The sequence below is a fragment of the Puma concolor genome, chromosome D4, assembly GCF_028749965.1.
Source record: "Puma concolor isolate L17-30 chromosome D4, mPumCon1.1.hap2, whole genome shotgun sequence".
NCBI lineage: Eukaryota > Metazoa > Chordata > Mammalia > Carnivora > Felidae > Puma > Puma concolor.
This window is the reverse complement of record NC_141679.1, coordinates 67,570,885-67,593,838: the sequence shown is the minus strand read 5'-3', so window position 1 is coordinate 67,593,838 and position 22,954 is coordinate 67,570,885. Positions and strand designations below refer to the sequence as shown.

Sequence of the window (22,954 nt, the reverse complement as noted above, 5' to 3'; positions counted from 1 at the left end):
GAGTATGTACAGTATGGATTATCTGCCCAAACCTGGGACTGTTTCCTTAAGTATTCATTTTTTTCATTAGGCACTTTACTTTTTAGTTTTATGTTTTACTTTCTTCCAGTTCTATAAGCAGACCTCTTACCACCTACATTTTCCTTCTACTATTTATCATAAAAGAAATGTTTAGCATCCCAGTACTCTGAAGAAATATAATTTGCTCTTAACTGGAATTAGAAAAGACAAATCTATAATGGAAAGGGTCAAAAGTAAGCACTATACTATTCCTTAGCAGCTACAATTCCAGAGTTTTCTTTTTTCCTTACTATTTGACCTTTCCATGGAGAATGTAGGAATAGTAAGGAAAGCATTTTTTTATTTATATGCCATTTAAAAACCCTGCTCTCACCTCCTTTAGTTTATAATCTAGAGTTCACGGAGTATATTTATTTATATTGATTTGGCCCAACAATCATTCATTGTGACATATAACAAAACATTTTTTAAAGAGTCATACCTGAACTCCTTTTAGTGTTTGATTTAGTGTATCAATAAAGTTCTGAATTTCATCATTTTTATTTGCCAGAGTTGAAATGATCCTTTGTAGAGCTTCCTACGATTAAGATAAACAAACAAAAACACATAACATGATATTTTAATGAAAGAATTATAAATCATAACAATTCTCTAAACAAACCATATATAAGAGGAGCAATGTAAAACTTCAAATTGTTAAATTTCCAAAGGCCTGTAATTACAAAAGATGAGATATGTATTTATACTGTTTTAAAACCTCTTATTTCTAGTGTACAACTTAATCACTACCACACCTTTCATACTAAAAATGATCAATATTATTTAATATCAATGGTATTATTTTAGGTCGTAGGGCCATGGCCAAGGAATAGAACCAAATCCTTAAATGCTGCAAAAACAAATGGAACTTTTTAATACAATATTAGGATATGAGGAATAAAAGCAAAGAGACAGTAAAATTTTACATTTAATTTATAAAAATAAAAAACATATTTTAGAAATATGAAAGCGATAATAAATTTGCAGCTAAAATTGCAACATTCATTGCAGTGTTTATAGATGTCATAAAACCATAATAAATAAGTAATTTTAGTAACAAATACCTCAGACTTTTTGATAATGCTTCCTACTTAAATAAAACATTTGGTTATTTAATCTTTCATACTCTCTAGATCAGGGCTGTACAATAAAATCTTATGCTATGATGAATATGTCCTATACATGTGCTGTCCCATATAGTACTCAATAGCCATATGAAGCTAATGAGCTCTTGAAATGTAGACAGAACTGAGGAACTAAGTTTATCTTTTTTAACTTTAATTATTTTCACTTTTTATAGCTGCATGTGACAAGTACTGTCACACTGGACAGCACAGGTCTAGGTGTTCAGTAACTCTTCATGGGTAGTAACAGCAAACCCAAACAAGGTACTTGTATTCTCAGTAAAAATAAAATGCAAGTACTTTTACTTCATAATCATTCCAGAAGCACAAGCCTTGTTTCTGTAAGCACCTACAAGTGTAAATATTTTAATAATGCCCTATGAAACTTTGTAATAAAGGTTCTCCTCAAAATATAATCAGATATTGATAAAGGGCTATATATAAAGAGCTCAAGAAATAAACTGATAAAGGGATATTTTATATAAATGTTCATAAAGCATAACAGTGAAAAATTAAAAATAATCACAACAGTTATCACTTAATTCTCACAAGAATCCCTGAAATAAGGAGGTATTATAATCATCCCTGAGGCTGCCTAAGGCTCCCTGCTGTATTCACTTACCTATACTATTACTTCCCATCCTCACGGATGGTGTTATTTTAGTATAATAACACAATGAAGTTATGCTATGAAAGAAGATCAACACCAAGAGTTAGCTTTTTATCCTGTTAGTGTTCCTCCCAGAAATGGGTACATACACCAAGATTTGAATACAAAGACAATCAGCAGAGAGGCAGAATGAAGCCAGGACTTGGAGGAGGGGTGGGGACAGGTGTAGGAATGAGAATGGTAATACAGAGATGTAGAAAAGGAGTGAAGAGGACTTAAGGGTTCCAGTTATTCATCCCAGATAGGTTCCATATATATTTAAAAACAACACAATGGAAGAGTAAAAATGGTTCTGCACAATCACTGGACTGTGTAGAGTAAGCTTCAATTAAGACTGGTCTCTTTCTGGTAAATGGACTGTACCTGCCTCCCCTTTTATCACCCCTAATGGCAGGGCTAAATCCATACTGTACAGATGACAAAATGGAAGTAACTGTTAGTAAGGTAAATATTATGCTCAGTCTGTCTCCAAAGTCCATGCTGTTTACCACTCTAGAACACCGTCTCTCAGTCTAACAAATTTGCCCATCATATGAAATAGCCACACAATAAATTATATATTCTTTTAAAATTTTGGTTCGCTAAAACTCTTCAATGACATATAAAACTGCTAGAATTTCCATAGTAGAGTATTGCTGTTTGAGGTTTATAGCTCTGCCCTCTGCTAAGCATACTCATGAACTTCGAGGTAAAGATTAAGAGTCTTCCAGAAGAGATCTTATCCCATGAAAGGGAGGAGCGAGGATCAATGAATTCAACCCAACAACAAATTTTCATCACCAGGATATATGTGAGTTCAATAAAAACTGAAGGAAATTTCACACAAAAAAACTGTGAAACACTGGTATATATAAAGGCAGACCTAGTTCAGAGCCAAAAAAGAAATCTCCCTAGTACAAAACAGCTTTTCAACTTTTATTTTTTGTCTAAGTATAGTAGTAAAGTCTGTATTTAGGGAATTTTGAAGGAAAAATTCTTGGGAGATAGCTGAAGCATAATGCCCCCAGGTAGGTAACCTCTAAGCTCCAAGGATTTTAATGAGAAGCCTCCCTACCTTTCTAAAGCTCCCTGCTACTTACTGAATATAGTCAAAGCCATCTAAATTGTTCTAATTTTTGTTAAGTTTTCAAGCTAAATCCTTTATACTTTTAAGAGTTAACCAACTACTAAAAGTTAATAGACTCTGTTGTCACAGTGATGTTAGAAGGAAGAATACAGCCTTTACCAACTGTAATATTCACTAGAAATATAGTGAGGGCCAAATAGTAGCCACATCAAAAAAAGTAAAACAGGTGAAATTAATTTTAATATTTTACTTAACCAAACTGATCCAAAATATTATTTCAACATGTAATCAAAATTTAATAATTACCGAATTCCTTTTTTCCTTCCTTTTCGGTACTAGATCTTCAAAATGCGACGTGTACTTTATAGTTACAGCACATCTCAATTCAAATTAGTCACATTTCCAGTGCTCGACAACCATATGGAGCTAGAAGCTACCACACTAGACAACACAGCTTTAGAGGCCTAACCCATCCAAATAGCCCATATATTTCTAAGAGTGGGGATAGGGCAGATCTGCCTAATTTGCAATCAATAATAAAAAAACTTAAAAGCTTTCTGAGTTTTTTTCTTGGAATACTACAATTTCTACATATGCTTACCATACGCCAAATTCTTGAATTATATAATACCCATATGTGAATATAAGCTAAAATGTTACAACCTGTACCAGAATTTCACTATTTCTCAGTTTTTATTTATGTAAATATTACCTTTAGAAATGGAAAAGTAATATTATACTATTACCACTCTCAAAAAAAAATGGGGCATAAGCAGCTCTTTTTTGGGGATCCTTCTAATACCATAACAAGAGTAATACACTCTTCTCTTCTGTAATACTTAAACTGTTCATTGGTGTTGGCTGGAGAAAAACATCCATGGCAATATTGGCATCTGACAAAAACAAAGCTGCACCTGAAGATACCTGACATGTAAGTTATACAAACTCAAAGAATCATCAGGATAATGCCGGGTTTTGTGTATGGTACTGCTCCATACCTCCAGGATAATACCCAGTTAATCTTATGGTAAAGACCAAAAAAAATCTAATGGTAAAGACTATTCCCTTTTAATTTATTAAAAATTCAGCTAATATCAGAAAATGAAAAATGACCTTTCTAAATCTGTATTGGCCCATGAAGTGTTAATAGCAATATTTCTGGAAAGAAATCCTATGATCTGTGTGTTAAAGCTATTCTATATTAATTAGTGGTATTATATATTAATTACCTAAGGCTTTAGAAATATTCTCCCAGAAAGTGGTTGGGAAGGGAGAGTCTTTAAAGGCTGATATAGGGGCGCCTGGGTGGCTCAGTGGGTTAAGTGTCAGGCTTTGGCTCAGGTCATGATCTCACGGTTCATGAGTTCGAGCCCCACATCAGTCTCTCTGCCTGGAGCCTGCTTCAGATTCAGTGTCTCCCCCTCTCTCTTCCCCTCCCCCTGCTTGTACTCTCTCTCTCTCTCTCTCTCAAAAATAAACATTAAAAAATTATTTTTAAAAAGGGCTGATAAAGTACTTCAGGGAAACATCATCTCATTCTTTGAAGAGAGAATGCTTTATGGCTCACATTTTGCACTTCACTGGGAGACTCTAGTAATGAGAGTCTATCACAGAACTCCTAAAAAAGGGCCTACATCCGGAGAAAGACATCTTACCTTACTGCCAAAGTAGCAAAGACTGAAGTCTGAGATTCTCGGGGGCGGGGTGCAACTCCAATCTCTAGATAGGGAGAGCTTTGGAGCCTTTGCTGTAATATACACCACCGAAATGCTATAAGAGTAGACAAGCCATCTGTAGAAGGCTTTGGAGCCTCAGCATTTAAGGTGACCTGTACTTTAAACACTACCAAATGCATTAGTAAACATGGCTGCAGAAGAATCAATCATCCAGATGAATAAAATAACCCAAAGCAACCAATGTGACCTTGGTAATAATCTAATACAGATAAAGTGCTGCCTCTACCCTAAGCTTAGAAGAAAAAAAGAGCAGTAACCTGAAAGTTCTTCAAGGATAGGCTGCTAAAGGGCTCCAGAAGCTCTAAAGCTACCTTTCCTTTAATGTGGAAAGGATGAGCAAATGCAAAAGACTATAATCAAGAACTCACATTTAGTATTCTCCTATAGTGGAAGTTCATCAGGAAGGGCTGAAAAATGAATTATCAAGGGGACCAGGGCTTCGACCATTCTGGTCACCACAATAACAATGACTAACTAGACTAAGGGTGAAGATGGCATGAAGACAGAAAGAACTAAGGAGCTTGGAGCTCAGGAGAACTGGAAAACAAATGACAAGCAACCAAACTATTTAAGATAAGTACTACCACAAATACCAACACTTACAAAAATGAAAGGAATAGGATTACATGAACTGAGTTCTGAAACTTAACCCTAGCTTGTGTATTTGACATGAGGCTAAAGTTTTCTCTAGGTAGCAGGCATCAGAGAAGAGGGGTTATATACAGGGTTAGTGTGTGCCTAATATAAGAGGTATGCAATAGGAGGCTGGCTAAATAGGTACCAAATCCGGTAAAAAAAATTTTAAGTGTTTTCTAAATTTGGCAGGCAACATGCTAGGGCAGAATATCTATGTGTTTTGTATTCAAAAACAGAAAGAGAAAAGAATTAAAAGATACCATAATGCTTTGAATTTTCTACCCCACTTTATAAATCCCTCTAGGGCCTCCACAATTAATCAATAGCTTTTATAATGGAGACACAGCAATTGATAAAGAAGTTGAGGAGGAAGCACAAAGCTCCAAACTTCAATGAATTGTGCACAGAGCACCATTAGATACAGAACCTCCCCTCTGAGCTCCAGACTATTTTCATCCAACTGCTTACTCAGAATCCCTACTTGGCTGTCACCCAAGCACTTCAAGATTCAATATATGGGGTGCTTGGGTGGCTTGGTCAGTTAAGCATCTGTCGGACTCTTGATTTCAGCTCAGGTCATGATCTCAAGATTGTGAGATCGAGACCCACAACAGGCTCCTGGGCTGAGCGCAGAGCCAGTTTGGGATTCTTTCTCTGGCCCTCCCACACACATGCGCAGGCTCCTTCTCTCTCAAAGTAAACATTAAAAAAACACTCAATATGTCATAAAGTCCCCCACAAACCTGAGCCCTCTCTAGTGTTCTATCTTTGCAAATGGTGGTACTAGCTACAAAATCAGAAACCTAGGCCAACATAACATCCTCTCCTCTCATTTGTGTTCTACATGTAGTCAGTAAGTTATGTGGATTTTTACCTCCTAAATAGTTCTGTAATCACCACTACTATCTTAGGACAAGTCAATATCATACCCCAACTTATACTTTTACAAAACTTAACTGGCTTCTGATCCATTCTTTCTCCCCAGTAATCAGTTCTATATACTGTAGGTAGAATAATATGATAGCATCACTCTTCCCAGATTTCAATGGCTTCCCACCGGTCCTTGGATAAAACTGAAAATCTTTTAATATGACCTATTAAGACCACCTTACATCATCTGTAAAACCCTGCACGATCTTCCCACTGCCTACCTCTCCTGCTTCAACTCACACCAGACTTCCTCTTCCTTGCTATATACCAGCTGCGGTAGCCTGCTATGAGTTTCTCTAACATGCCTTGTTTCCCACCTGGGAGCCCTCACACCGGTCAGTCCCTCTGCCTATGAACACTGTGCTAAAACATACACGTGATCTCTATGTTAAAACAAGTTTCAAAAAGGTATAGAATGAACTCATTGTGATATATATTGCCTCATTTCTTTTATTATCACACCCTGATGATGGAGAGCAAAGACATCTTTCATCTGCTCTGTGGGACTCTATCAATCTGAAAGGATGCCTACAGGGGTCTCAGATTTTACCTCAGATCTTATCCAGTCTCTCATTACTTTCCAAAATAATTACATTTTGCAAGACTTCAGGTGGCCATGACTAAGAGTTCTAAGTGATATAGATCTGAAGATATCACAGTCATGAGATCAAGCCCCACATCGGGCTCTGCACTGTCTCCCTCTCTCTCTCTCTCTCTCTCTCTCTCTCTCTCTCTCTCTTTCTCTCTCTCTGTCCTTCCCCATTCATGCTTGTTCTCTCTCTCAAAATACATAAATAAACCTAAAAAAAAAGAATGTTAAAAAAGTATATATATATATATATATATATATATATATATATATATATAGGAGGTATATTTCCAAAGGAAGTATGCACAGGCAATCTTAGCCATTATCCTTTGGTCAAGAACCACAATTACCAGACACCAAAACTACTGTGTCAGGATTAAGCCTGTCAATTACTTGATTAGGGAAATAGACTAAGGTAAGTGCTATGCTAACAACAACAAAAAAGGGGGTTTTATACAACCCAGCCAAGTACAACTACAATCATTTCCATGGAATGAATCAAAACTCTGGGATGTACAAGGCATGAGGTACCCTCTTCAAAGGAGCATAACTTAAAGTTATGCTTATCATCACTATAAATCATGTGAAGCCTCTTATGTGGATCCTGAGAAACTTAACAGAAACCCATGGGGGAGGGGAAGGAAAAAAAAAAAAAAAGATGTTAGAGTGGGAGAGAGCCAAAGCATAAGAGACTCTTAAAAACTGAGAACAAACTGAAGGTTGATGGGGGGTGGGAGGGAGGGGAGGGTGGGTGATGGGTATTGAGGAGGGCACCTTTTGGGATGAGCACTGGGTGTTGTATGGAAACCAATTTGACAATAAATTTCATATATTGAAAAAAAAAAGAAAACTGAAAAAAATAAAATAAATCTTCCAATGGAAAAAATATATATATATACATACACACAATATATTTTAGTGAGAATAAAAAAAAAATCATGTGAAGCAAAAGCACAATCAATAGTCTCTGAGCAGAATAATAAATAACACTTCTATACTCTTAAGTGCCTAGCACCATTTTAAGCTCTTTACATATATTAATTCATTTAATCCTCTCAAGAATCCTAAGAAGTAGGACACTATTACTATCACCATTTTCCAATTCAGAAGCTGAGGTATAGAGGTTAAGTAATAGCTTGCCCAGGATCTCAGAGCTAATACGTGGCAGAACCCAGATTCAAATTAAGGCGGTCTCACTCTTGAGTCGGTACTCTCAATTATCACACTGTACTGCCTGAAAGTAAAGATCAGAGGGACATGAAAAGAATACCTAAGGGCACCAAACACACTACGATTTTACTTCAACACTGAAAAAAACTGAAGCTGATCAAAAGCTTGTAACATGTCCCACCCTGCCACATATAAGGGCAACAAAAACAGCTATTCTTACACACAGACATATCATCTTGTAAGTCTGAGAACATGATGACTTTCAACATTTGAAGTGGCAAGGTTCCACTGGTTTTAGCCTAATATATGTGAAGATGACAAATTCAAATGTTGAATCTTAATTTTGCTGCATCCAAAAAAAAAACTACCAACTTAGGCTACTTGCTTGGAAACTATTCAGTGTAACAAGCTCCTGAAATTATGATTCAGAACCTTCCTGTTCTTAGAACCAGTGGCAGAAAATCATTATACCCAGGTTTATATGCTAGTCTGAATCTGAGGACCTCAATAACCAAGTAGTCATGAGAACAATTTGATGTAAGAGTTTTCTATCAGCATCTACTCACACCAAGAGAAGATTTCTGATTCAAATTCTACATTAGTTTTCTAGACCATTGAGATACACAAACCTAGAACCACTGCAAATATCACTAGTCGATCTACAATTTAAGAGGGTCAAACTAGTATTATGGCCATTTCAGTAGTATTTACTAAGCACTTTCTATGTGCCAGGCCCTGTGCTAAACTGTTAACATGGCATATCTTTCTAATCATCACAATAGATTTTTAAAAAGTATCAGTGTTTGCATTTTATAGTTGAAGGAAGGTTAAAGGAGTTAAGAAATTTTCTTAGATCACATAGCTATCAAGTGGTAGTCACAATTCAAACCTAGAAGCTGCCTCCAGACCCTATACTTTTACACTACCCTAGGCTGCTTACACTGCCGGGGACGATACAAAACAAGTATAGCATTCCTGCAATCAGAGAAAAGGGATCAATGAAGTCAGGATACAGCATTTCTGGAACATATCCTGATGCCACCAAGAATGATGGCACTTGCATCATGCCACACCATAGACTTCTCCTTTGAATTAGGTAATAAGAGTTGAAATCCAGAAAGTTCTATCCAACTGGTAGCTAGACAATCAGAATCTTATCAGCTGACCATAGCTCTGCCAACACAAACAAGAGTATTGTGCTCAGAGGTGATGTGAAGAGGTGAAAAAGGAGATTATATATTGTTGAGAAATTCAGGAATCGATCATCACAAATAGCTAACTGATAGAAAGCCATGTCCTCTCTTAACAGCAAAACAGTTAGGAACACTACCTGCTTACAGAGGCAACTGAGGTAATCCAAAGGGGAAAAAAATCTAATAAAAGACCTGGTGGAGAATGCTGTCTTTCTGCCCTAAGCCCGACTAGGACAGAAGAGGTACCCCCCCTACAAAGGATTTGAAGAAATATAGTGGAGTCAGAAGCTAAAGAAGCCTTATCCATGTGCAGTGACCTCTGAATTGGCTGTTCCATTCAATGAAGTCTACAAAGCTCATATTCAGCCAAGGAAACCAGAGGTTCCATCACCTAACTGAGGGGAGGTGCAATGGGAATGAAGATAGGAGCACACCTGGGTACTGCTGGTAGTGGTATAAACTAACAACCCTTCTGAAAAAGAGCAATTTGGCAATACATATCAAAGATTTTTAAAAGTATACACACATTGACTCAATAATTCTATTTCTACAAAATTTTTTTTCCATTTCTAAAAAATTTATTCTAAATAAATAATTAAAGGTATAAGCAGAGACTTGGCTACAAGGATGTTCATTTCAGCGTTACTTATAACACTAGAAGGTTGGGACTAACATAAATATACAACAAAGAGCACTGATTAAAAATCAAATAATACAGCCATACAAAAGAATTCTGAATTGTTAAGTGTTGTAGAATGATATTAACATGGTAAAAGATTCATAATATATTAAGGGACAGGCAAACTACAAAGCAGTATTACCACATCATGATACGCAGTCTTTTTAAGGTTCTATATATGTTTAAAAAAAACTGGAACATAATACGTACAAATGTTAAAAGAGGTTATGTCTGGGTGGCAGGATTATGGGTGATTTTCATTTATCTATATTTCCTATTTCCCTACAATAAGCTTGTGTTACTTATATTTATAAAAGTGCACAGATTGGCTGTGCCAACACTTTATTATAAATTAGTACAAAATTAGCTACCAATCAACACATGTCAATAACTAAGACCAGATTCTGTTAGAACGTTGTGGCTGGGAAGAGTGCCAACTGAGGATATAATACATACAAGAAAGATGGAGACAAAATCTACCAACTTGAAAATGTTGCCCACCCTAGGTTGGAGTGGATTATCTATCACCATGGTAAACATTCAATATGTGCTTACTGCATGAATAATCCTGCTTACATTCAGCCAGGCATTGCAAAGAAACATTGTATGGAAATTTAAAAAAAAAAAGAAAAAAGAAAAAATCTGCTTCACTATTGACCCTTGAACTGCCTGGGTTGGAATGCACAGGTCCACTTATAAACAGAGTTTTTACAGCTCAGTACTGTAAATATATTTTCCCTTTCTTACAATTTTCTTATCATTTTCTTTTCTCTAGCTTACTTTATTGTAAGAATACAGTATATGATACATATACAAAATAGGTGCCAAACAACTGCTTATGTTATCCATAAGGCTTCCGGTTTACTATTTCTATCAACAGCAGGCTATTAGTAGTTATGTTTTGAGGGAATCAAAAGTTATATGCATATTTTCAACTGTTGTGGGGGCATGTTGGTACCCCTAACTCCTGTGTTATTCAAGGATCTACAGTATTTCCAATTTTTTAGAACTGTCAAGTTCAATAAAAAATGAATATATATCTTAATTTTTTTTAATGTTTATTTTTTTTGAAAAAGACAGAGCATGAACCGGGGAGAGGCAGAGAGACAGAGAGAGAGACAGACAGACAGAATCCAAAGTAGGCTCTGAGCTGTCAGCACAGAGCCCCACGCGGGGCTCAAAACTCACAAGCTGTGAGACCATGACCTGAGTCAAAGTCGGATGCTCAGCCAACTGAGCCACCAGGTGCCCCTGAATATATGTTTTTAAATATAGTGATCATGAGTATGTCAATACGGTCCTTTGAAGAGGGTACCTCATGCCTTATATATCCCAGATTACTTTGATCCATTCCATGGAAATGAATGAGATTGTTTGGCTAGGGTGTATAAAACTCCACTTATACTTTCCTGTTCACAGCTCTACTTTAGAAAGCAAGACCCTCCATCGAAAAAGAACTGCAGAGAGGGGATTTTATACATTCACACACACACTCTCTACAGAAAAATAATGATTTCATATGGGGCATTGAGCGAGACCAAGTTCCAGGTTTTTATATAAATTGTGTTCTATACTTTCTGTCAACTGTTTTCACTAGATTTAATTAGCTTCTTTAAAAAAAAAAAACTATAGGGATTCATTCCTAATAACATCTTGAATTTTAATTAATCATATCACTATTTAAAGGCAAAAAATTCAGGCAAGAAGGGTGGTAATGAACAAAGCTTGGGCTGTGAAGAAAGACCAAGTTTGAATTCAGACTATCACTTGCTAGCTGCGTGACTCTGAACAACTCATTTAGCCTCCGAGTTTGGTTTTCCATTATCTGCGCAACAGGAATAAGAGGTATTGAGAGAATTTAAAGCAATCTAACACAATACTGGATGCAGAACAATATTCAAATTTCATTTCTCTTTCCTTTCTTCAGGAAATATTATTTTTTGACCAAGAAGAAGTAATTTTGGAACATGAGATGGTTGGTTATCTGGATATGGTGGAGGTCTCTGAATCACTAAGGTACAATATGAAGAAAAAAAATAGCAAATACCAGGGTAGAGGAGGAAACTGGGATAAGGAAGCATATATACAGACATACTACTTGCTACCAAATGTCATGCTTTAAAACTCCCCCTACTCAATCTCTCCAATCTAGGTTTGTCCAATCTTGCACACTCAACCCCTCACCTGTCACTACCACTTTCCAAGTGGAAAGTAAAGAATATGCAGGAAAAACTTGGGAAAACCAAACAATTTACAATGTATACTCTTGGCAACATCCTTCCTCTGGGATCCTCTTCCTCTCCACCTTTATTATTCCTACAGCATGTACCTTTCCTAGAAACAGCAATCCCTATGAATATAAACAGATCTCTTGTGCAAAAATTTAACTATCAAATTCTAAGCACCCAGATTCTAGAAAGGTGTAAATGTCTTTTTGTTTCAATGGTTTCTTTGAACATACACATTTAATCAAGTATAGAAACCTTTGGGATTTTATCTTAAAACCACTTAAGGATATAATCAAAAGGTTTGAGTATCAAACAAAGCCACCTATCCATAACACATCCTGTTCGCAAAAGTGTCCCAGAAACTCGATGTAAACAAAATCCTTCTGTTTATTTCTAGGAGATAATACTGTGGTTTTCTGTATCCAACAGTATGCCTTACATACCCAAGGCAATTATGTTTTCTTCCTCTACTCAAACAGAGCATCTGTTGCTAACACAACACTGAAGTCCAAGTTATTTTCACAGACAAAAAAGCAGCTGGTCAAGCTAATCCATCTGCTGACTAGCCACCATCAAGCTTCTGTAAGACTGTCCAGTTAACTTAACCTCTATTGTCAGACTGCATGAGTCAGAACTCCCAGTCCTCTTTCAATTAGGATTTAACAACTCTTCTTTGACACCACCATTTGAAATCACTTATTACAGACATAAAAACAGAAAACATATTTTAAAACTTAAGGACAAAGGTTAAAAATGGTAGATTGGATTAGAAAAAGTTGTACAAATTATCAACAAAAGAAGAAAGTTATTTCGAAGTTGGGATTATGAATTTCATAACAATAGCCAGCAGTACTTACATATGCTAGGCACCAAGCATTTTTAAAAATTAACATGATCCTCACAATAACCCTTTGAGGTAAGTACAATTGTTATCTCTATTTTATAGAGGAGGAAATAGAGACACACAGCAAATTTCCCAAGCTCATTCAGCTCAGAGATAGTAGTAGGACTGGAGACCTGGCTCCAAAGACATCCTCCAATAGTTTGAAGCCCAAATCCCAATGCCTTACTAACAGGTATATATTCAAGACATCCTCACCATTTTCCTTACAATGACTGAAGTACCATCCCTGTTACTATTTTCATTGTAACATTTTATAATGGGGAAGAAAAATCATGCCAGGGGTGTACTACTTACTTAAAAAGAAATACACAGTTTAGTTCATTATTAGTTGAGGTATGTTAAGTGATTCTGCAATAGTTCATGAGGGAAAAAAGCTCAAATTCATAGCACTAAAGTGGCTATAATAAGCATTAATACCAGATACTTGTTATAAGCTATAAAACAAAGAGTTTGATAAGAATATTATTTGATACCAATAAATGAAATGAAAATCAACACATTTTCTAAAATTAAGAAATTGATTTTCAAAGTTACCACAAGGAACACCTAATTCTCTGCCACCTCTGGGGAAAGTGCACATGGTACTCGTAGGTGCTCAAAAACACCATATGGAATGAGACCAAATAAGTTCAAATTTTAGCCTTCTAGCTAGTGGTATGACCTTGCAGAAGCCACAACTGCCAACTCTTGAGTCCTTGATCCATATTAAAATACTTTCTCAAATTGTTTTATAACACACAGAGTATCTTAGTACTTTGTAAACATTAAAACACTTTTAACACTTTTTCATAATGAATTACTTTATCTGATTTTTACAGTAGCTCTATAAAATATTCTTACATCCACTGAATAAATGAAGAACTAGATTAATCACAGTTAAGTAATTTGCTCCAGAGCACAGAGCTAGTAAATAGCAACATGGAACTCAAGGACTCTAAGTCTCTGCTCTTCCGTTTGCCCTGAACCAACATCCATTCAGCTATCATGTGACTTTTACCTAAAAAGTTAAATAAGGCGTGACATGTTTTACGAATTTAGGCAGAGATGTTTTAAACATACATATTCAAAACACACGAAATGTAATTTTTTACAGATGTCTTACTAATAGTCACGGAAATAAAATTGAGTTTACCCAATTGAGTTTCAAGATGCCTGCAATCAAATCGTGTGCACTTTAGTAAAATACTAGAATAGTCAATGCTTAACACATCACTATTCTCCCGTGTCCCCTGTGCTTCTTTCCCTTGAAAAGGTGAAATCCAGGCAAAATTAGAGAAACCATTGTTCTAATAAGTCTTTCCAGTGCTTTCTATCTAATAATAGAAGAGAATGGCCTCTTGGATATGCCCTTCTTTTTCCCTGCTACATTATTAATAACACTTGTGTTCCCTCCTCTACTGTACTATACTTCAATTACTATCATCTAACAAAGAGAAAAGGGTGGTTACTAATCTATACAGGGATTATGACTGCATATTAATAACTCTAAATGTATTCAAAAGATTGGCTATGTTCTCAAAACATTTTTTTTTCTTAATCGAAATTACTAGCTCCCTAACTTGTGCGGAAAGTATATATACAACAGGCCACAACAGCCATAGATAACCGTGACGAGCAACAAACTGGTCGAAGAGGGTGGGACCGCTGCCAATTGTAAGTCTCTTCTCCCAGTTCAACTAATACTAAACACCAAGACCTGCTTCTGAACTGGTCACGAGGAAGGAGGGAGTGGAGGGCGCGGTACTAAGCAGATTTGGTTCCTGACCTAAAGCAGCGTGTACGGTCCCTGTCAGCAGGTAGACCCCGTGCACCTCGATTGGTGCTAAGGCGGGATAAACCCGCGCTCGCACGCGGGGAGGCTCCAGAATCAAAGGGGGCCTAGAGCGCTGCAGAAAATGATTGTGGAATGGGGACAGCTCCCTTCTTCCCCGCAGGAGCCAGGGCCCAGGGCCAAAGGCCAGCTCGGGTCACCGGGCGCGGTCCCCGCAGCCTGGAGGGCGCCGCTTTGCTCCCACCGGGGAACGAGGGAGGGAGGGAGGGCAGCTGCCTAGCCCTCCGCGGCCGCAGCCCTGCCTGGCCCAGCGCGCCCACCGCCCACCCGGCCCTGGGCGCCCCGCCCACCCTCTCCCCAACCTCCGCCGCCCCGCGCCTCGTTCTCCCACTTACTTTCTGTGAGTCCATGGCCAGGGGCTATGTCTACTGGGCCCGAAACCGCGTCGAAGAACCTTGCGGCGAGGCGGAGGGAAGTCGGGTAAGCCAACACTGCTACCCGCGGCCGCCCCCTCTCCTCCGCCGCCGCCTCAGCCTCAGCCTCAGACAGAACCGACCCCGCCCGGTCCGCGCCCAGCCCGCGCGCGCGCCGTCGTCGCGCCGCGGTTGCCAGGGTGAAAGGGCGGCCCGCAGGAGGGAGGGAGGGAGAGAGCCCGGAGTGCCCCGCGCATGCGCCCTGCCGCGGGACTGGATGGAGTGGAAGGTGTCCGACGCTGGGTGGGAGGGGCAAAAACTAGTGGTGCTGCGGGTCCAGTGACCAAGCCTTTCCTTCCTTACCGCATCCTTTTTCTTCCAGGGCTCCCGATCGCTGCAGGCCTTGGAATGGGCCACTGGGCATCCAGCAGCCGGGCCCGTGGGAAAGGCTGGGGAAGGAAAGCTCTAGTCCTTGAGATCAGCCCCGCTCCATCCTGCACGCATCTAAGCACCCCTGACATTGACCGCCGCCAAGGAGCAGCCAGGCTAGACCAAACCCACTGTCCAGTGAGAAGGAAAGGGCTGGGGTAAGGGATATCGTGGAAACATGGAGAAGGCCTGAAGGAACGTGGTAGAAACATGGGTAGAGGGTGGGGCCTGGTAGACCTTTCCCAGAGAGCCCTCCTGGGCATCTTGCTGTGTTTTGAGCAAGTCACTCTCCCTGAGCCTATTTCATCTTCCATAAAATAAGAGCAATAATGCTTACTTTGTAGAGCATTGTGAGGATTAAGTAATATATTTGAAGTGCCCAGGACATAGTTAATGGCCAATAAATTATAGTTGTCCGTGGGGGGCTAGAACCTGCTCAGTCTGGTCTGAAAAGGACCGTGCAGACTGTAGAAAGCTTGGGGAAGTAGGCCTGAAAATGTTCTTCTCCAAGCAGAAAGGCCTCAGCTTCCATTTTGATGACTCTGGAGAGGCTCAGAAAAGTTCCAACTAGGCAATCACTCATGAGGAATGAACAGAAGGGAAATACATATTGAGTATCTATCAGGTACCATTTCTCTGAACTGAGAATTCAGCAGTGACAAGGCCCTGTTCTCACTTGCAGAGCTTACAATCTAGTATGGGAGGGAGGCCAAAAAAAAATCAACGTGTATATATAGTAAATAAATGTGTATATATATATATATATGTATATGTGTACATATATATATACACACACAGTGTTTAGAAGCACTATTAATATATATGTTTATTAACATATATATGTAATTATATATGTTTATTAGCATATATATGTAATTATATATGTTTATTAACATATATATGTAATTATATATGTTTATATGCACTCAGAATTGTGAGGGCTCCATTTTCCATAAGAAGTTCAGGGAAGGGCTCTCTCAGAAGTGATCTGTGTAAAGTAAGAGAATGAGTCATACAAAGGTCTGGGAAAAAGCATTATAGATAGAAGGAACAGCGAATACAAAGGCCCTGAGAGGGCATGAGCTCTATATAAGACACAGTATTTATCCTACAAGGCTATAATTGCCTGTATACAATTATACTCTGTACTATGACTTCTATGAAGGATGAAATTTCTTTTACTCATATCTGTATCCCCAGCGCAGGTCTTGCCATCTAGTATGCACTCAATAAATCCTTTTTTTTTTTTAAACTGGACAGACATGTATAAGAAATGGGATGAAGGACCCAAAAGGGAAAACAAGGACTTGGCTCAAGCTAGGTGGGTAGTGCTTAAACGCCAGGGTCCAGGGAGGGCCTGTATGAACAATTTTGCTCCTACAGCTAAAAGGACAAATGGTGTGCAAACTTGCAGAGAGATGCTCCCTCTCTCTTTTTTTTTTTAATGTTTATTTATTTTTGACAGAGAGAGATGGAGACGGAGCATGAGCAGGGGGAGGGGCAGAGAGAGAGGGAGACAGAATTCAAAACAGGCTCCAGGCTCTGAGCTGTCAGCCCAGAGCCTGATGCAGGGCTCGTACTCACAGACCGCGAGATCATGACCTGAGCCGAAGTCGGACACTCAACTGACTGAGCGACCCAGGCGCCCCGAGATGCTCCCTCTCTTGGTATCAAGGGAAAGATGCCTCCTATCCAAGTTGCCCCAATTCCATGAGGAGCAGTGAGAGCAGCCAAGCACCCAGCGTCTAGTGCATGAAGACTATTCTCCGCACTGCGGACTCAGTGTAGTGAGTCAGTTTCCTATGAGGGAGAAATGCAGCCTAGGGATCGGACATTAGTGGTCAAACCACCCCACTGTGAGCTCCCTAGCCGTGACCCTGCCTTCTACTGTGGGACACATCATTAAGGGGGAAAAAAAACAGCATTTAGCGCTGTCCCCAGTTCTCTTGCTGTAAGGACTTAACTTCAGAGAGCAACTCCTGGGCACTTTATGACTGATGGGTATAACCACAGAAGGAGACAGAAAGAGGCTTTGGAGACAGCAAGTCACAGCTGAAATGTGATCGCCAGAATTCTGTCACAGGTCATATCCCAGGAGCTCACTCCTGGCTCCTTGCCTCCTCAGTCCCCGAGTTCTTTCCCTGCAGCCCAGCGAGGAGCCTGCAGCTTTTGTCAAGAGTTCTGCCCCACTTGACTCCTGCCCTTGCCAGATCTCGTTTCCTTTAGGCAGTCTGGCTTCCCTGCCCAGCTCACCCGGGCCTTCTGCCTGCCCTTGTTCCTGTCCCTTCTGGCTGTGACTTCTATCTTCCCCAACCTATGCAGGCTCTCTGGCAGCAGTACTTACCTGGCGGGGCACTAAGTCTGCACCCCCACTGCTTCTGGCCTATGGGCAAGTCCTCTGCCTTTTCTGAACTTACCTTTTCACAGCCAAGTCAGCTGGGAAATTTTCAAAAGTAGCTTTACTAATAAAGTAAAGCTGCTGTTCTCAAGTGTAATCCCCAGACCAGCTGTATCAGCACCACCTGGTAGCTTGTCAGAAGGGCAAATTCTCAGCCTTCATCCTCAGACTAACTTAATCAGAAACTCTGGCATGAGGGTCCAGAGATCTGTGTTTTAACAAGTCCTCCAGGTGATTGATGCATACTAACGCTTGAGAACCATTGAACTAAGAGAAAGCATATTGTTAAAAAAAAAAAAAAAGGAAAAACTACAGAGGGATAAAACAGATGACGTTTTTTAACCCTTATGTTTCAATTCTGAGATAGCATATCTAGTTGTAGGTATTTACTGAGGTCCCTGGGCCTCCAGGAATGCCTTTCTGAGGAAACATCGAATTAGAATAACCTCAGGACTGGCCCTACTGATGTGAAGTGTCTGGCAAACTTGTCTCTTCCAGAACAGGTTCTCTACCCCCTCTTGCCAGGCATTACCACTGTAGCCCTGAGTACCCTCATGAGTTCTGGGATTCCCCCATCTCTTGGGAGAGAAAGCTACTTCCCTTAAGTGGTGCCAACAGTGTTCCCCTTTGGGAGTCAGTATAGGGCCCGGCCTGGACTCAGCAAATCTGAATTTAAATCCTGACACTGCTGCCTACCAGCTGTGTAGCCTTCAGTGAGTCTTTTAAACCAGGATAAGCCTCAATTTCCTCATCTGTAACATCATGATCATAATAGTAGTAATTCCCAGTTACGGTTGTTGTGGGGAATCAAAGGAGATTACATATGCAAAGTGCCTGGTTTAGTCTACATTTAACAAATGTGTGGCTGTTACTATTATTACTCCCTTGTACATCATATCCTTCTGTGCCACCCTTGGATGGCTTTTTCCCCCTTGGTCTTTGGGGCCTTAGAAGCCCTATTTTCACCCCTAACTCTCATTTTCATTGTTATCCTAGCTTCTCTGAAGCATAATCACAGTCCACATGCTGCTCTTTGTTGAAGCACCAAATCTCTAACCATGTCTCTCTCCCTGTTCATATCTGGCCTACGTCTTAGCATACACCACCAAACCCAGGAAAACCCTGAGTTTGCTCTAAGCCTCAGTTTCTTCAATTATGAAAGAGGAATCATAACAGTACCACCTACAAGGGTTTTTGAGTTGATTCACTGAGATAATTCGTGTTCAATGTTTAGCGGCATCTGTCATGTAGTAAGTATTCAAAAAATATTAGCTATCATCTCTTCCCAATCATAGAAACCTAATTCTTTTTTCCTCTGCCTCCTTCTGACTAAAAACAAACTCAACCCAAAGTCCTGGACCCCCTTGAACTCCAGAGTGCAAATTTCTGATCCTAGGAACTCACTATAGACATTTACGTTCTCATAGGAGCGAAAGGATGATTCCGTTCTGATGTGAGCTGGCACTGTATGAAGTGGTCTAGCTCCATATTTGGAGAGCTCTAAGCAAAGTGGGAAGCAATCAGTAGACACAAACATGAGAAAGGGCCTGGAAACCACGTGAGAAGGGACACAATCGAGGATTTCGTCTGGAAAGGAAAATTTCTCATGTCAGAGGGGACATGATCTTTTACCTCAAAACTCTCTAGAGCTGTTGTATGGAAGAGGGGGCTGACTTATTCTCTAGCATCCCACAGACAGAATTAGACCCAGTTAGTGTAAGCTACAGGAAGATAGATTTCCAATCAACAAAAAGTCCAACTTACTAACAGCCATACAGAGCTGGAATGGACTTTGGTGGTGAGGTCCCCATCAGTGGAAGTATCCAAGCAGGGGCTAGGCATTTGCCTAAGGGATCAGGCAGTGAAAGGGTAGATGGCAGAGATAACTTTTAACATCTTTCTGAACCCTGAGGCTATGTCATTCTGCAAACTAGAGGCCAATAACTATTCATTCTCTCTCTGACTCAGCTTTGCAATTGTACTCACCTCTGGAATGCGCTCTGAATCTCTTCTCCCCACCCCCACTCTCATAAGCTCCATTGCAAGAGGCCCCTCTCCTTCCCGGGATAGGGCATGCCAGGAGCAGTTAACTAAACTGTAGCCATTTTGATGTTTCTATGTCACAATACCTTCTCTATGCATGATGGCTTGCTTTATACTAGGCACTGGAGACACTGAAATGAGTGAGGACTGGAAGACACGGGTGTTTCCATCACCTCCTGCCTTAGCTCTCAAAATGCCTCTGGACTCATCTAGTTCAGAGAATGACCAAGGACAAAGCAAATTTATCTGTCTGTTGATCTCTTCATTGTAAAAGGATGCTGCCCACCCCACCCCCCACCCCCAGGTCTCTCCAACACAGAGTAACGGGCTCCCTGTTCCTAGTGAGAACATTACTCAGCAGCCCTTCTTCCTCTGCATATACTCTGAGAAAGATGTGGGGCAGTTTGAGACTGAGTGAATGAGACTAGGGAGATAAAGGGCCCACAGTGAATTGACCACACTTCTGTTTCATCGACCAAGCACCCAGATGCTGATACCAGACTGTCTGAATTCAAAGGCCAAGTCTACCACTTACCAGTTGTGTTGCCTTGGGTGATTTGGTAACCTCTCTCTACCTCAACGTTCTTATTTGTAAAATGAGAGTATTAACAATACCCACTTGAAAGTGTTGTCATGAAGATAAATGACAATGTGTGTAAAGTGCTTACTTAGAATAATGCCTAATTACTGGGAAGTACAAAATATATGGTATTTATCAATTTATTATTTTCCATAATAAACCATTCTCCTGACCACAGCACCGGGAAATAATGGTGTCTGTGAGTCCTTTGATACTGTGGTGCTGTCGTTGTCCAGATCAGATGGTACTACATCAGCACTTCCTAGGAAATAAGTCTTTTGAATCCAACTCTCATTCTTTTTTTTAAATTTTTTTTTACATTTATTTATTTTTGAGAGACAGAGACAGAGCACAAGTGGGGGAGGGGCAGAGCGAGAGGGAGACACCGAATCCGAAGCAGACTCCAGGCTCTGAGCCATCAGCACAGAGCCCGATGCGGGGCTCGAGCTCACGAACTGTGAGATCATGACCTGAGCTGAAGTCAGACGCTCAACCGACTGAGCCACCCAGGCGCCCCAATCCATCTCTCGGTCTGAAGGGCAATCCGAACTTTTCCCTAGCAATCAGAGTTTGAAAAGGGAAGGAGACACAACTGAAGCTGAAATGAGGAACTTAAGACAAGTCATGAAAGGAAGATAGGACCCTTTCCAAGCCAAGGAAACAGCCTAAGCGAAGGTGGGAAATGAAGAGAACAACTCCAGGAGATAAGATATGAAATGAATGGAAATAGGAACCCCCAATGCCTTAATACCAGCCAAGTATTAGGAAAACATTGGAGCATATGAGAGATGGAATATTCCACTTGGGGCGCCTAGGTGGCTCAGTCAATTAAGGGTCCAAATTTGGCTCAGGTCATGATCTCAAGTTTCGTGAGTTCAAGCCTCATGTCGGGCTCTGTGCTGACAGCTCACAGCCTGGAGCCTGCTTCATATTCTGTGTCTCCTTCTCTCTCTGCCCCTCCCCTGCTTGCACTCTGTTTCTCTCTGTCTCTCAAAAATAAATAAACATTAAAATATTTTTTTAAAGACATGGAATATTCGCAGCATGAAAAATTATCTTTATTAAAAATACACAGCAATATGGGAGAAAGCTTTTTTTATTTTTAAGGCTTGTTTATCTATTTTTGATGGGGGAAGGGTCAGAGAGAGAGGATCCCAGGCAGGCCCCACACTGTCAGTGTGGAGTAGGACATCAGGCTTGAACTCACAAACCGTGAGATCATGACCTGAGTCGAAATCAAGAGTCGGACACTCAACTGATGGAGCCACCCAGGCACTCCTGGGGAAAAGTTTATATTACAACTTAAAAACAAAACAGAAGTTTTAGCTAGAGTATTTTTTCAAAATATAAATGGGTAATGTCTACTGTTATAAAGTAGACACCTTTATAAATTTTCCTTTTGTTTATAAGTTTTAGCTTAGGTGCAGTGCCATCATATAGGAAAGCTCAGCCTGGTTTCCTGTTATCAAATACTTTCACATGTTTACTTTTCTGCTTACATAAAAGTACATTAAAGGGTGGGGGATGGGTGAAATAGGTGATGGGGATTAAAGAGTACACTTATGATGAGCACTGAATGATGTATAGAATTGTTGAAACACTATATTGTATACCTAAAACTAATATAACACTGTATGTTAATTATACTGGAATTAACATTAAAAACTAAAAAAAGGTGAATCAAAGGCAAATAAATTGGCTTTGAAATATAAACTCACATTTGGCATGACTTCCTCATGATTAAAAAAAAAAACAAAAGAGGAGAGTGGAAAGAGAGATTAGTAGGGGTCAGATTGTTATGGTCTCTAAATTCCAGGCTGGGGTGTTGGGATTTGAGCATGTTGCAAGTGGGAAGCCACTTACAAGTTTATGAGCAAAGGGTTATTTTAGGAAACTTGATTTGGCAGGAGGAATAGGAAGGACATGAGTGGGATGTGTCTGGGGTGAGGAGTTGACTGGGGACCCGCAGGCCAGACCTCTGCTTTCTACTCCCTGCCCCTTAACCTTCCCAGGTTAGATTCCCCCAAACCCCCACCCCCACCCCTGCTCCCATCCCCCACTCTGCCACCACCACCACCACCACCACCACCACCACCACCACCACCATTAGAATATAGTGATTATCTCAGCATTACAAACCTTTAAGTCGTTTTTCAGTCCAATGGGAAAAATAATAAATTGGCCTTAATGAAAACTGTTGGCTTTCTTCCTAAATCACCTAAAACAGGGATCAATATTTTAGGCTTTTCAGGCCATACGATCTCTGCCACAACTATGCAACTATGCCATCGTAGAGAGAGCAGTCATAGACAATACATACAGGATTGGAGATGGC

The 22,954-nt window shown here is 39.9% G+C and overlaps 1 protein-coding gene across 2 annotated transcripts in view; it reads right to left on the bottom strand.

Annotated features, from left to right (window-relative positions):
• Nucleotides 1-19,424, bottom strand: part of FSD1L (fibronectin type III and SPRY domain containing 1 like) — a 73,731-nt gene extending 54,307 nt beyond the window's left edge. Inside the window, exons 1-2 of one of the 2 annotated variants that reach the window (XM_086683635.1) lie at nt 19,401-19,424; nt 503-598 (exon numbers count right to left, since the gene is read on the bottom strand). In XM_086683635.1, the coding sequence (XP_086539761.1) occupies nt 503-598; nt 19,401-19,409 (105 nt within the window). In that variant the 5' untranslated portion in view covers nt 19,410-19,424. Of the gene's footprint in view, nt 1-502; nt 599-15,151; nt 15,380-19,400 lie in introns of those variants that run through there. The other variant, XM_086683634.1, reaches the window with a different exon arrangement.
• Between the last annotated feature and the right edge of the window lie 3,530 nt (nt 19,425-22,954).